The 14,190-nt window shown below is 39.4% G+C and overlaps 2 protein-coding genes across 3 annotated transcripts; one reads left to right on the top strand and one right to left on the bottom strand.

Moving 5' to 3' along the window:
* The first annotated feature begins 99 nt into the window (after nt 1–99).
* On the top strand, nt 100–1,825 carry LOC5509812. Its single transcript, XM_001630279.3, has one exon. It carries the CDS (start codon nt 100–102, stop codon nt 751–753), a length of 654 nt encoding a protein of 217 aa, XP_001630329.2. The 3' UTR covers nt 754–1,825.
* Nucleotides 744–8,886, bottom strand: LOC5509837 (spermatogenesis-associated protein 6). 2 transcript variants are annotated; one of them, XM_032378820.2, is made up of 12 exons: nt 8,730–8,886; nt 8,456–8,596; nt 8,289–8,337; nt 8,027–8,074; nt 3,864–3,985; nt 3,687–3,791; nt 3,129–3,429; nt 2,457–2,836; nt 2,303–2,370; nt 2,036–2,125; nt 1,399–1,438; nt 1,029–1,171 (listed from the first exon to the last, which is right to left on the bottom strand). In XM_032378820.2, exons 1-11 carry the CDS (start codon nt 8,775–8,777, stop codon nt 1,423–1,425), a joined length of 1,368 nt encoding a protein of 455 aa, XP_032234711.2. In that variant the 5' UTR covers nt 8,778–8,886; the 3' UTR covers nt 1,029–1,171; nt 1,399–1,422. The 2 variants fall into 2 exon arrangements, with proteins under 2 accessions (XP_001630294.3, XP_032234711.2); XM_001630244.3 differs by lacking the exon at nt 1,399–1,438 and having other exon boundaries at nt 744–1,171.
* Nucleotides 8,887–14,190: the final 5,304 nt, after the last annotated feature.

Below are 14,190 nucleotides of genomic sequence, written 5' to 3' on the forward strand. Positions count from 1 at the left end.
CCCACATGCCGGGGTCAACAGGCAGCCGTACCTCTCTCCCTTATATATCGTAAAACATCCTTACTTCCGGTGCTATCTTTCTGGAAAGCAAACCCAAGAATGACTCAAACTGCAAGAAAATTGCGTATCCTTGCTTTTGGAGATAGTTTAACACAGGGCGAAACCTACAATTCTACTACTTATCTCCCGTACACCACAAGACTTAGAGAGCTCATGGAAAAAAATGGCTTCGGATGTTTTGACCTCGACAATGCAGGCATAACAGGGGAATTTGTACGGGATGAGCTGATTAATAGATTGCCTGGGATCTTAGAAAAACAAGGCCCGTACGACTTGGTGGTAATACTTGGAGGAACTAACGATCTAAGCACTCACAAAACTGGGGACGAAGAGGCATTATACAAAGGAATTGTACAACTGCACGAGCTCTCTCTTAAACACGGGGCTAAGACTTTGCTTCTGACAATGCCCGAGAGTGACTTTTTTTACAAGGATCTCGCAGCAACTGGGACATCATACGTGAAGGAAGAAGGAGAGAAAGGGAGAGTTACTGTGAATGAAATGCTGCGCGAGTTTGCGAGAAAATGTGAAGGGGTTTACTTGTGCGATATCGAGAAAGCAATTTCTCAGAGATCTCTAAATGAGGAGAAGTTGGACTTGTATTGGGACGACGGGCTTCATTTTACTCCCGAAGGATATAATAAAATGGCAGAGGTTATATTTGATACCATAAAACAAGTAAATTGGGATTAAATCAGATTTAATCACAATTACATTGATGGGAATATACCTGTTTTCTATGTTTTTATATTACTCACTTTCTCACATGTATGGTACCTATATAGTTACACTTCAAAAACTAAAATAAATTTATCTTAAAAGTATTTTTAGTCTATAAATGATAAACAGCTAAAGACAGCCAAAGAAAACTATGTAAAAGTCTATCGAAGAACTAGGCTCTTGAAGAACTAGGCCAAATGTTGCTAGGCTTCCTTGACCAGGAGCCTAGCATATATAACAGTGAGGGAGTACAGTTTATCTAACAGCCCTGTCATACAGGTCTTCATATACTGACTCCATTGACTCATCAAAAAGGTCCCGGTGGGAATGACCTGTGTAGGCTGCCTTGCGGTTCGACCAGTATTTCCCCTTGGCGAGGGGCACAGTAATGCTATGGAGCAAAACAGTGTGATTAAAATAAAGATTCTAGATATACATATTATTTCCTTTCTTTGTTACCTACTGAAAATTCTTTCCTCCCTCTACTGTAATAGCTAAAAAACATAGAGAGATTAGACTAAATGCTATTTGGTCTATATTTTGCTTAGCTAATCTAATTAATCTGCTGTTTTGCCAACAAAACTGCACAGAAACTGAAGAAAATGCAAAGAAAATCACCTTTTTGAAGGAAGAAATGATTATTCAAAATCCTCGAAGGCTGAAATTAGTAAAAAGACTCAAAAGTTGGTTACATATTAGACATTTGTTGATTGGAATAAGTATCAAGCATTAATGAAGGATAAGGATTAGTAACTTAAATAATTAGGGTGTAAGAAATCAAGTAGTTTCAACTAGAAAGGTTGTCTACAATGACGTTAACACAACTAATTATACAGTAGCTTCAGAATATTGACATGATCTGTTCTTTCTGGTAGGCACAAGTTATAAGTTGCAAGGCTGATACATTCTTACTCTTTCACAGCAATGGAAAGAACATGCAGCTAAACAAACTATGCTGTTGTCTTTTTATGGTGCAATGCCATGCAGTTAGCTGGTGCAATGGAAATTCAAAGTTGTCTAGTATTAAAGTGATGACAGCGTTTTACTGCAGGGCTCAATATTATTACTAACTTGACAAAGCTTGAACAACAATGACTGATTTTGAATAAAGAAAGAACATATTTAAGAATATTTCTGGGAATAAGGGAATTTTGGAATGTTTTACTTTCCTGATTACCAGCTTTCCTTGAAATGATTGCCATTCAACACTTAGAAGAAATCACATAATCGATATTAAGACATTAAACTGACATACCTTCTGTCAAGTCTTGTACCAAGACTTGGGTGATCTGGATCTTCAAAAGACCGATCAAGGGACTCTAATCGAGCTGAGTTTATCTCTGAACTAAGAACAAAAATAACATCATGGATGCTCAATTAAACTTGACAGTTTTACAGCTCTATTAAATTTCAACATTGTCACATAATGTATAAGTTATAGTTTCCCGGGTTATGGTAATTTATGCATAATTAAGATGGCCACCATTGTGCACGGTGCACACCATAACAAACATCTGCTTACCGTAATTCTTGAAGTGATAGCAAACTATCATCATCAGAATCCGATTCTTCTACGTAAGACCTTGATACCTGTGAAATAAATTTACACTACCAATTGAATTTACAATATCACAAAAAAACTCAGCTAAGTCATGGACTACAAATAGCAAACTTACAGGTAGTGGGGAGTGCTTGCGAATTATCCTCTCCACTCTGTCATGGATTTCTTCAGATGGCGATGATACTCTGGCATAGCTATGTGAGCTAGAGAACTTTGGGGTTGAGAATAGCCTGGGTTTTGTCCTTGGTAGTGGCTCGCTATATGCTCTGGATTGATACAACTCTGGATCTTCATCATTATCCTCAACATACCGACGTGCCCTTATCTTTGGTGGCTCAGAAGATGGTACAAATGTGGTATAGGAAGGGGTTGAAGCTGCCCTTCGATGTCCCGCTGATGTAAACCTGTGCTTTAAGAAATCTCTCCCAAACACTTTATAATATGCTTGACACACGATGCAGTCTTTGTGAGGAGTCTTGCAGTCGATACAGGGCACTAAAAATAAAGCACAAATAATTGTCAGAAACAATTTCTTCATCAATTTGTACAATACAATAGCTTAATTAATTTCAATAAATCTGAAGAGTTGTTACCAAGTCCCTCTGGCAATAACACTTTGTATATGTTGCTGATCTCCAATTGAGTGGCAGTAGCAGAAATAACATGCAGCCGCTGCATCGACAGCCATGAAGGCTGTTACTTGGTAGGTTCGCATGGACTTTTAAACTTGTACAGAATTTGCAACAAAATAAACTGATAAATATCTTTATTTTTTATGGAGACTTACTTGGATCACCTTCAGCAGGCAAGAATATTTTGGACCTGGCCCTCTGAGATGACCTAAAGTTCCGGCGTGAAATGATGCTCTCATCAGCTTTGCCAGCCTTAAAGGGTGGTCTTGTTGGAGATGCTGATCTTGGTCGTCGAGTGGGTGACACAGACCTCGACTTTGGGACTACCATCCCCATGTTTTCTGGTCGTCTTGGACACTCACAAACACAGTGTTCTTCATGAAATGCTCCATTTCCCATTCTACTTGGAGGAAGTACGACAATTTCATCTTCTGTCTCTGAACTTTCGTCTGATTCCTGAAATTGCAACAAGGGCCACAGGATTGCAAAGAAACAACAAATAGCCTTTGGTCTTTCATTTATTTTGGGCTATATATTTGGGTGTTTGAATATCAATTTATTCTGTTCTGTGAAATATATCACTATTTTCTTGAAAAATTCATCTTAACCCTTCACAATTTTATTATAACTGGGCAAGCAATAAGATCAAATTTTCAAAATTTTACATTCATTGTATATTTGTCAAATGTACTGTATAACATATTTTAGCTCACCTCAGATTCACTCTCTGCTAACCCATTAGCATGTGCTGGCATTCCTGGGATTGTGATCTCTTGCATGGTAGTTGTGGAAGAAAAATCCAATTTTGGATCTATCCCCTATAAATAAAGACAAAATAATTGCCAATCAAACAAAAAAATCAACACTTGCTTTAAAGAGGTTGTACCTACACTAAAGTGTGCTGTTCTACTAAGAAGAACATCTCGTTCAAGGCCATCTTTTCCTGTCAGGGTAGGGGTTGGGTAGAGAAATTCCTTGGCAGTCTGCTCGTAACAGGCTAGAAGCTTTCCACCTGGGGATGTAAATCATATTATTTGCAGGAATGTACCGCACAAAACTTGAATATATTATCATGGCCGGACGCTACTTTGGGAGCTCTACAATTTTTATTCTTTTTTTACTTTTTACCGTATCCATTAAGACCCAGAAGTCATCAACTAGTCTCCTAAAACGTTCCTCTGTACTAATATGTAATGGTCTGGACAGGAAAGACTTTCCTGGTCGAAATTCCTTGGTCAAGCGATTTCCACGTGCTTCGCCTACGTCGCCATATTTGAAATCTTTGGCTGGACTTCAGTTGTCCTACACCTTCCTCTGTGCTTCATATCTGCTACTTTTAGCGGGGGATATTAGCACCAACCCAGGGCCGAGGAAGGCAATTGAATTATGTGGTGTGTGTGGAAAAGGATGTCGCTCAACGCAGAAAGCTATTGAATGTGAGGAATGTGAGAAATGGTTTCACGCAAAATGCGTAAGGATAAGTAACATGGAGTTTAAGGACTACGCTAAGAACCCATCACTTTACTGGGCTTGTTCCACATGCATATTTCCCGGTGAAATTTCCATTAACGAAACAACTTTTGAGTTACCATCCGAAGGAACAGGTAATTCTCCTGCGGACGACGACCCGTTACAAGATAGGAATCTAATGGGTAATATACAACTAGATCCTGTTGAACCTGGCGCGGAAGGCATTCCTGAGAATACTGAACTGGAACGTTTAAGGAATCAACACAAAAAGGAGCTGCTTATCGCGCATTTGAATATAAACAGTATCCAAAACAAATTTGAGGAGCTTTGTAAAATTATCAAGGATCTGCAAATACATGTGATGTTCATCAGCGAAACAAAGATTGATTCTAGTTACCCCGATTCTCAGTTTAGTATGGCGGGATACTCTCTCTATCGTAACGATCGTAAAAAAGGAGGTGGTGGCATCATGGCCTTAATATCGACAGCGCTTGTCAAAAAGAGACTTAAAATTAATAAGAATTACAAAACTGTGGAAACCCTCGCCTTTGAAATCAAAACAAATAAAGGCAATATGGTAATTCTGGGAATTTATAGACCACCGACATTGTTGTGTGGAAACTACCGACTGGAGCTGGAAAATGAACTTAGCGAACTTTGTAACTGGGCAAGTTTGCAGGCAAATTTTGTGGTAGTTTTAGGAGACCTAAATCTGGACAGATTGAAACCAGAAAAGCCAGAGGGTAAATTGTTACTAGATTTAGAAGCTGAACAAGATTTTAAGTGCCTGATAACTCAGCCAACACGGGTGGAAAAGCGTGGAGATGTTATCACAAAAACTCTAATTGACGTGTTGCTTAGCAATAAGCCGGAGTTATTTAAATGTGCCGGCAATTATTATCCCTGCTTGAGTGATCATGCACTCATCTATGGCGTTCTAAAAGAAAGGATAAATCAAAACAAGCCCAAAGTTATTTCCTTTAGGAGCTATAAGAACTTTGATGCGGATTCGTACAAGAAAATGTTAGAGATGGCTCCTTGGCACGTAGGTGAGCTTTTTGACGAAACGGAAGATCAAGTCAATTATTGGAACTCCTTAATGAATGATATTTTGGACGAGGTTGCACCTGTTAAAACTATGAGAGTGCGTGACAAAGACGTGCCGTATATGACTACAGGTTGGAAAAGCGCTATTCGAGCAAAGCGCGAGGCTAATGCAAAATACCTTAAAGATAAAACTCCTGAAAATTGGGAACTCAGACGCAGGGCTAGGAATGAAGCGACACAGCAGAGGAGAAAAGCGATAAAGGAGTATTGGAGACTTAAAACTGCGGACTTGAAGGACAACCCTAAAGAGTTCTTTAAAACGTTTAAGCCGTTTCTGAGCACAAAGGGTTGTAAGGCAAGTGAAGAGATTCTTTTGAACGAAAATGGTGAAGTTATCAAAGATCAAAAACAAGTTGCTGAAGTTTTCGTGGAGCATTTCGCATCCATAGCTGATGGAATTGGAGGTGATGCTGTCAAATGCAAGAATGTGGAGGATTTCGAGAATCATCCTAGTGTTTTAAGAATCAAACAAAAAAATTTGGAAGAAAGTACTATTTGCATAAAACCAGTCACACAGGGTCAAGTTTCTGGAGCACTTGGGGCTCTAAACATCAGGAAAGCAACTGGAAGTGACCAAATTCCATCTAAATTACTTAAGATTGGTGCGGAAGAGTTGGCGAGGCCACTCGCCACTCTATATAACTCTTGTATTACTGCAGGCGCTTGGCCTAGTGCTTGGAAGAGGGGAGATTGGATACCAGTATATAAAAAAGACGATAAGCTCTCAAAAGAGAATTATCGACCAGTCACTATCTTGTCCTGTGTAAACAAAGTACTTGAGAAACTGGTTAGTGTACAACTCGCCACGAGTTTCGACTCCCTTATGTACGTGAACTCTAGCGCATATCGAAAACAATACAGCTGCGAAACAACTTTGATCAATCTCACGGAAAGGTGGAAAATGGCAAGGGATGAGAGACTTTCAGTGAACATTCTATCAACAGATATGTCAAAGGCATTTGACTCGATGCATCCCCCCTTACTACTCAGTAAATTGAAAGCCTATGGAGCTCAGGATACATGTCTGCGACTTCTTGAGAGTTATCTCTCAGACAGAAGAAATCGTGTTAGAATGGGAAAGGATCTAAGTTCTTACAGCACGGTCAACCGAGGCTGTCCTCAGGGTTCGGCCCTAGGACCATTGCTCTGGAATATTTTTCAGAATGACCTCCCAATGTGTGTCAATACGGAGTTATCAATGTACGCCGACGATCATCAAATTTACCATTGCGGTCAGGATCCGGGAGTGGTCACAGCAAAGCTCAGTGCAAGTGCCGAACTCTCGACTGCGTGGTACGAGTCCAATTTGTTGGCTGGTAACCTCAAGAAATACCAAACACTAAACATCGGTTATGGTAAAAAGGCAAACGCCTCCGTGGACTCGATCTCACGCATTTCTATCAACAACCAGGAAATACGGTCAGCGGACTCCCTAAAGCTACTAGGAGTTACAATAGACTCTCAACTCAATTTCTCGGAGCATATAAGCATAGCATGTAAAAATGCTGGCAGAAGAATCGGTGTGCTGATGAGACTCAGGAACTTGATACCTACAAACGCTAAACTAGTTCTCTATAAATCTGCTGTGTTGCCTTATTTGACATACTGCCACTTGACCTGGCATTTTTGTAAGGCAAGCGATAGTAGGAAGCTTGAGCGTTTACAGGAACGTGCCTTAAGAGCTGTTTTTAAAGACTGGAATTGCACTTACCACGAACTATTAATAAAGGCTAATTTATCTACTCTACGTAATCGTAGACTGCAAGACATTTGCATCTTAATGTACAAAGTTAAAAATGGCCTTTGTCCATCTGGGATTAGTGATTTGTTTTCTAAAAAAAACACGAACTATAATTTAAGATTGTCCGATTTTGTTATTCCAAGATTTCATACAGTCACTTACGGGAAACATTCCCTAAGATATATGGGGGCTAAACTATGGAATAGCCTACCTAGGGCAGAAAGATCAATTGACAGTTTAAAAAGTTTTAAAGTGACTATGAGAAAAAAGGATTTCGAATTTATAGAAAATTGTAAGGGCTGTACCCTATGTTCCGCATGATAATTTTTAAATCTAGTCATTTTTTCTTCATAATTTCATATAGATTACAATCAATTTACATGTATTTATATATATATATATATATTTATTTAGCTTTATCAGTAAGAATCTACAATTTTAAATTTTTAATAATCAGTATAATTTTTATAATTTTATCTTTTTTTGTGTCCCCCAATTAGTAGGGGTTTTATCCCCGGCTAGAGGTTGTTTATGACACTTTAATAAAGTTTCTATCTATCTATCTATGGTATTTTAAATCGTAAGCACAACTGAGCCAGCAACGGGGTTTGGGGGATAGAGAGGCTGGACGGACCAAAGCATGTTTTGGGTAGTGTAGAGGGCTGCAAATACTTTTGTGGTAAAAATAAAACGATATTCAGCAATTGTATGCAAATGTGCCCTAAAAATACCAACCTTTATGAACTTCGGAGTACTGCCTCAGCTCAAGTTTGATCCGCTGATCTAAAAAATAGGTAAACAATTCAAAACAATGTGATTATGAAGTAACTTTCGTCCCAGGATATAATTTTATTCACCTAGCTATTAAAAAGATGAGTGGTAAACTAGAGAGAAATAGAGAAGTGTTAATAGGTGCGAAAAAGAGAAAGCGGTTTCGAGGTACTGAGCTGTCACTTGCACGACAATACAGAATGCAAGATACAACGAAGTGTTTTACCTTCTAGCAGATCAACAACGTCCGTGGGCTCCGATACTCCGGTAAATGTCTGAAGAACAAATATGAATTGAGCTTATTTTTCAAATAACGGTAAAATCTAGTGATATGACTGGCAATCACAAGCGTTGGTTAAAACAATGCGATGTTAAGGCATCGACAACACTCACTCTTTCGAACACCATTCGCTCGTTGAAGTTAAGTGGAAAAGTCGCGAAAACAGATTTTGTACGATTGGTTTGACCAAGAATGTGGAACAACATGTAAACCATGTTTCTGTCGGCTAGATGTAGGGTACCAGGACATGTTACCTATGTGGATGAAAACAAACCGAAAGTCAAAATCGAAACGACGACAAGTGGAAGCTATCTAATTGAACGCAATAAAATAAGTAATAAAATTAAATTAAAACATTCTATATAATTCTTTAAGCGATTTTCTTACCGTGTAAGCATCGAGCTCAACAGTGCATGTGATAGCCTTTTGAGGCATTTTGAGAGTAATTACGCCGCTGTCACGGCTATCCCGATGGTGATATTTCTGTAAACACTGACCAACACGCGTCTTCTCCTCCGCTACCAGGGACGCTTTGAGTGTGCACATGCGCAGAACTCGCACCACAGGAAACCCTACTGCAGGAAAAGTGCCTTCATGAAAATCTATTTCGGAAAGGTCACATGATTCCCCCGTCCAACACACTATAAAATTTTGTCTTAATCCCGATTCTCGGAGATTTAAACTTCTAAATCACGTTTCATGGGGAGAGTTAAATCACGTTTCATGGACGTCGAAATGGACGATTTCACGTTTCTCGACATTGAAAAACTGCCAAATCACGTTTCACGAAAACATCCTTTATCACCCTGGACTTTTTGCTCTGGAATCTGCATAGGCATTTAAAGAGCATATAGCTGTCGGCTCACCCACATTAGGCGGGTGTCACCAGATTTTTAACCTCCACAAGCCTAATTTTTGTGAGAATAATAAAATACATTCTCTGCATTCACCCGCATTGTTTTTTCGCATATTTACTGTATTTCACCCGATTCACAAGATCTTTCCAAGTTGGGTTGAAATATAAAGCTATGAAGGAGTAATAACATTAAAATCGCTTTTTGTCCCATCTGTTGCCCCTCAGATTACTGTATGATGTATGAGTACTGTATGTGGAGTTCCGTATGATGTATGAGTACGATGTATGAGTACTGTATGTGGATGAGTACTGTATGAGTTCCGTATGATGTATGAGTACTGTATGATGTCCTCTTGTCTAAACATAAAGCAGAAGAGGCAAGATGTGCAAGTTTTAAGCCCCGCCAAGATTGCACTGAAAACTGCTTTGATTTGATAAGCTGCACATTTATACCATGTAAAAGAACTAACTAACTTGTCCGGGTCCTTTGCTCAATCTACCCTTCACAATTCAAAGCCTCTGTAAATATAATGCACTGAATTGTATAGAGATATTTGAATCTTTGAGTAACGAATTGAACTTTTGTACGCATTTTCCTTATCTTTTTTTATTCTTTCGATGACGTTTTTTTTTTTCAAAACTTTTCCATTTTTTGCAATTCTTATTTCAAATTTTAACAATCTCACTTGTATCCCGTATAGAGAAATATTAGAGGGCCACCGCTCTAATATGTCATGGTTTCCAGAGAACTCCTTATCACTTTTAATCTATGTTTTTTTTTTCTTTGTCTTTTTAACGATAAATTAAAACCCCGACGCCTCGAGATTCTTCACTTCACGATATTACTGTTATTTTCAGAAAAGTTTTTGATTGTATTTTGTCTATCTATCTATCACTACTACTGACCATTGTAGTCTTCACCTGTCCGATAGATACTATGTCATCACGTCGAAAAAAACAAGTAAGGCTAAAAAATTAGAGTGACCGCTTGGCCGCGGAGTTTTTAGGGAAAATTAGACTTCGGATATAATTCCGGCTATGATCGTTACGAAGCGCCAGCTTAGAATCACTTAAAAGGAAGAAAATAACTAAATGGTAAAAGATATTAGAACACCGAATTATCTTAGTGACAGGAAAAAATGAAATTCGACATGCTCATGAGGCTCGAACGGTTCAATACCGGGGGAGGTTAAACCCCATAACCTTTCTTTTTTCTTTATTTTACAGAATTCTTATCAGTTATATACCGTTTATCAACACTTTTTTAGTATGATAAAAATAACCTAGAGATATATGATAACATTTTTACAATTGTGTAACAATTGTATCAAAATACTTCTTGCAGTCGCTATATTCATGTACGGACATAGCCTGCTAGCCGTCTCTCCATTGGGTTTATTCGGAAATTGCTGTTTTCGGAGTTTCAGGAATCCTAAAAAAAGTAATTTTCGAATAAGCAGGCTATTTTTTAAATTTTGTACCAAACCCCCGTGCATCGCGCCTCGTCGATTAATAATATCTCATATTTATTCATGAATTTGCAAACTAGAAGCATTGTTGATTTTATTCGCATCAGATCAGATAGATCGCACGCTCAGACGCTTTGAAGGGGATACTAAACGAGTTTCAATTTGAACGAATTTTTGAAAACAATAACCCGCGAGTCAGCCTTAATATGCGCAAGGATGAAAAGCATGTCAGAGGCTACATGCATAATGAATAATAATAATATTATACAATTTTTTCAGAGCTACGTTACTTGTAACCGGTTTTGTCCATACCCGATTGATGAAAAAGCTACTATAATTAAAAAGTTTTAGTAACAATTTCAAATTGTTCTCGTTTTCCCTGAAAATTCCTGGATCTATGCCCTTGGATTACTACGGTGTCTGTCTGTCTGTACCAAGATTTGGGCTCCCTTTGGCAGTCAGCGATACGAAAGCGGCCATGATTTTTCGCATGTGCCCCTGTGTTTACCTCTGTTTGATTACGTTAAACTCATCGTCGGATAAGTTTGGGGTCAGGTATCGGATAGCTTGGTAACCGCCTAACCAAGCGCACCCGAGGAGCCAGGCCTCCGGGCCACAGCTCCCCGCCTTCCCGGGGGACCCGTCACACCTTTCGGTGGAATATACTTACCTAGTTAGTTGCATGCTACCCTAAGGGTGTAGGGGGAGGGGCGAAAAACCCGCGAATCCAGTGTTGAGCCGAGCGAGATTTGCAGACCTCTCAGAGAGGACTAGACCCAGGAGCACGCGGTCGTCCTCGATTTTAACTTATGCTAAATGTGCGCTTTTGCTTATGTAGCATACATATAAAATGTTTATACAGCGAATACAATGTTGGATATTAGTGATTTGGATATGTGATCCAAACCACTAGTGATGGTCATCTGGGTTCTCATTGGATATAAAGATCCATGCATGTTACCCATATTTAGTAAATAAACCCCTTCTGGCGGCTGGGATATCGGCGGATAATGTCCAAGGATGAGAAATGGTACGAAAAATAAACAGTTGGCCGAGAAGCGAAGCTTCGATCCAGTTGATCCCAGAGTCTTAAATCACGCACTCTATGCATTTCAATGTCCGAGAAACGGTTAATTGGATCCAGCGTACTCTATGGAAGATCATTTTCACAGCGTTTGTAAAAAAAGATGGTTTTCGGTCAAAAAGATTTCCATAAACATCCTTTGCCGGTTCACATCGCTGAAGATGTGATCGCGCGTTTGACTCATGTTGCTAGGAAACGTGAGCGCTAACCAATCAGAGGCGTATCTAAAAATAACTTCTTGTTCTAAAAATAGCTTTCACGGACGTCATCATTGGAACATACCCTAATACGGGGGATTCGTTCTCTTACATCATGGTTTCTTGCCCCTACTTATGAGCCCCTGGTTCTCAAAAAGGGGGGTGGATATCCAACCAATCCATTCCCCCTTCCCCTGTTTCTGCCCCTGGCAGTCCTTTTTCGAATATACTTTTTTTCAAAATATTTATGACTGCACGTCCCCTCCTCAACTAATCAGATTGCCTGTAATGGTAATCGACCTTCAATTAAATAATTACTTTTGTTTAAAAAAAAATGTTTTTGTCCCTTTTCTCTATGAAACAAAGGGTTAGCAAGGGCGGTTGGAGTGGTCCCATAAGTGTGTGTGTGTGTGGGGAAGGGGGGGGGGCAAAAGTTTGGTGGTTAGTGGTTTCAGGGGGGAGGGGTGGTTGGTGGTTTCAAATTCTTAAGCACTATTTATAAGAACGCGGGGATAACCTAGGTTTTTTTTATGAATGGAGTTTTAAACTGTTCAACAAATTTGTTGTCGGTTGCATATGTACCGCTTGAAACCCGTTGGTTCCTATAGAAACACACGCTCAGAAAAGTTGCAGGGGCTGGCACCCCCCCCCCCCCCCCCCCTGTTTTCCCCTTCCGCCGACCCTGGTTAGTGATCAGCCAAGAAAGTGGCTGCAAAGAAAAGGGGGTCTTGTATAAATATGGTTTACGGATGGAAATGTGCGAACTTTCCCCAGGCAAATCTATAAGAATATAGATTTTATACGATGGCCCACAAGGGCACGGCAAAAAAAAAATTTTCACGACAAAACTTTATTATCTCACGGCAAAATTCTTAAAAATTCTCAAAAAAGTTTTGCCGTGAGATAATGAAGTTTTGCCGTGAAGAAAAAATGTTTGCCGTTCCCTTGTGGGCCACCGTAATTTCACCCTTGCAATGACCAGCTAATCTGAGCTCGAGACCTTCACTTCTCTGTGAGAACTTCTAGCTGTAGTCCACCTAACAGTTCTTGGACGCTAAACGTCTCATCGGTTTCCTTATCTGTACCTTATTCTAGCGCTGCCGAATGACGAGTACCAGTTTGGCCAGCAAGTCTTCTCTCTGATCAAAGATTCACGTTCCTGACTGGACGCCAAGGCGGACTTGCACTTCCCGCGGCTCGCTTCTCGCGCCGATTGACGGCGAACTCGTCTACGACTTCATCACCGAGCTGTTTCTCCCAGAAGGTAAAAATCAGTTTCAAAAGCTTCCTTTTAATTTTGTAGTAAATAATATCGAAATTTTGGTATTTCTTAGACTTGCCAGCAGCCTTGCCGAAGCCCATTGCGCATTTCAGACTCGATGGAACAGACAAAGATGTGACGTAATGTAGTTTCCGTAGTTTGTTATTTTTGTAGATTTTTAGTGATTCTGTTATCATGTGAAGAAAAATGGCTTTTGTTTGCGTTCTAATACACAGCCAAAAAAACAAGACAACATGGATGGTGTTGTCTTCCTTTTGGAAGACAAAATAAAAAGTAAGAAATAAAAGTCACACTTCCCCCAAGTTTTTTCCTAGAAATCCGGACGGGAAACTCAACCTTTTGCTCAACCTTTTATTCTGTCCACGCTATATTTTTTTCCTGTCACAAACAGCACTGAAAGAATAAAGAATATGAAAGGGCGTTGTTTTCTGATTGTGTAAAGAATCCCCAAGATATTGTTTATTCTTGTGAATTCCCAAAAAACGCCGGGAAAACCTAAGAATCCTCAAGAATCCACAAGAAGTGTCAAGAATTGTTAAGAATTGTTGAGCGCCTTTTCCCTGATCCTGCGAGATCTTGTGAGATTCCTGCGAGCTCTTGTGAATTCTTGTGAATTCTTATGAATTCTTGTGAATTCTTGATCCTGCGAGTTCTTGTGAGATTCCTGCGAGCTCTTGTGAATTCTTGTGAATTCTTATGAATTCTTGTGAATTCTTGTGAGTTCTTGTGAGTTCTTGTGAGTTCTTGTGAATTCTTGTGAATTCTTGTGAATTCTTGTGAGTTCTTGTGAGTTCTTGTGAGTTCTTGTGAATTCTTGTGAATTCTTATGAATTCCTGTGAGTTCTTGTGAATTCTTGTGAATTCTTGTGAATTCTTGTGAGTTCTTGTGAGTTCTTGTGAATTCTTGTGAATTATTGTGAATTCTTGTGAATTCTTGTGAATTCTTGTGAATTCTTGTGA

This window comes from Nematostella vectensis, chromosome 1 (genome assembly GCF_932526225.1).
Source record: "Nematostella vectensis chromosome 1, jaNemVect1.1, whole genome shotgun sequence".
In the NCBI taxonomy this organism is placed as follows: Eukaryota; Metazoa; Cnidaria; class Anthozoa; order Actiniaria; family Edwardsiidae; genus Nematostella; species Nematostella vectensis.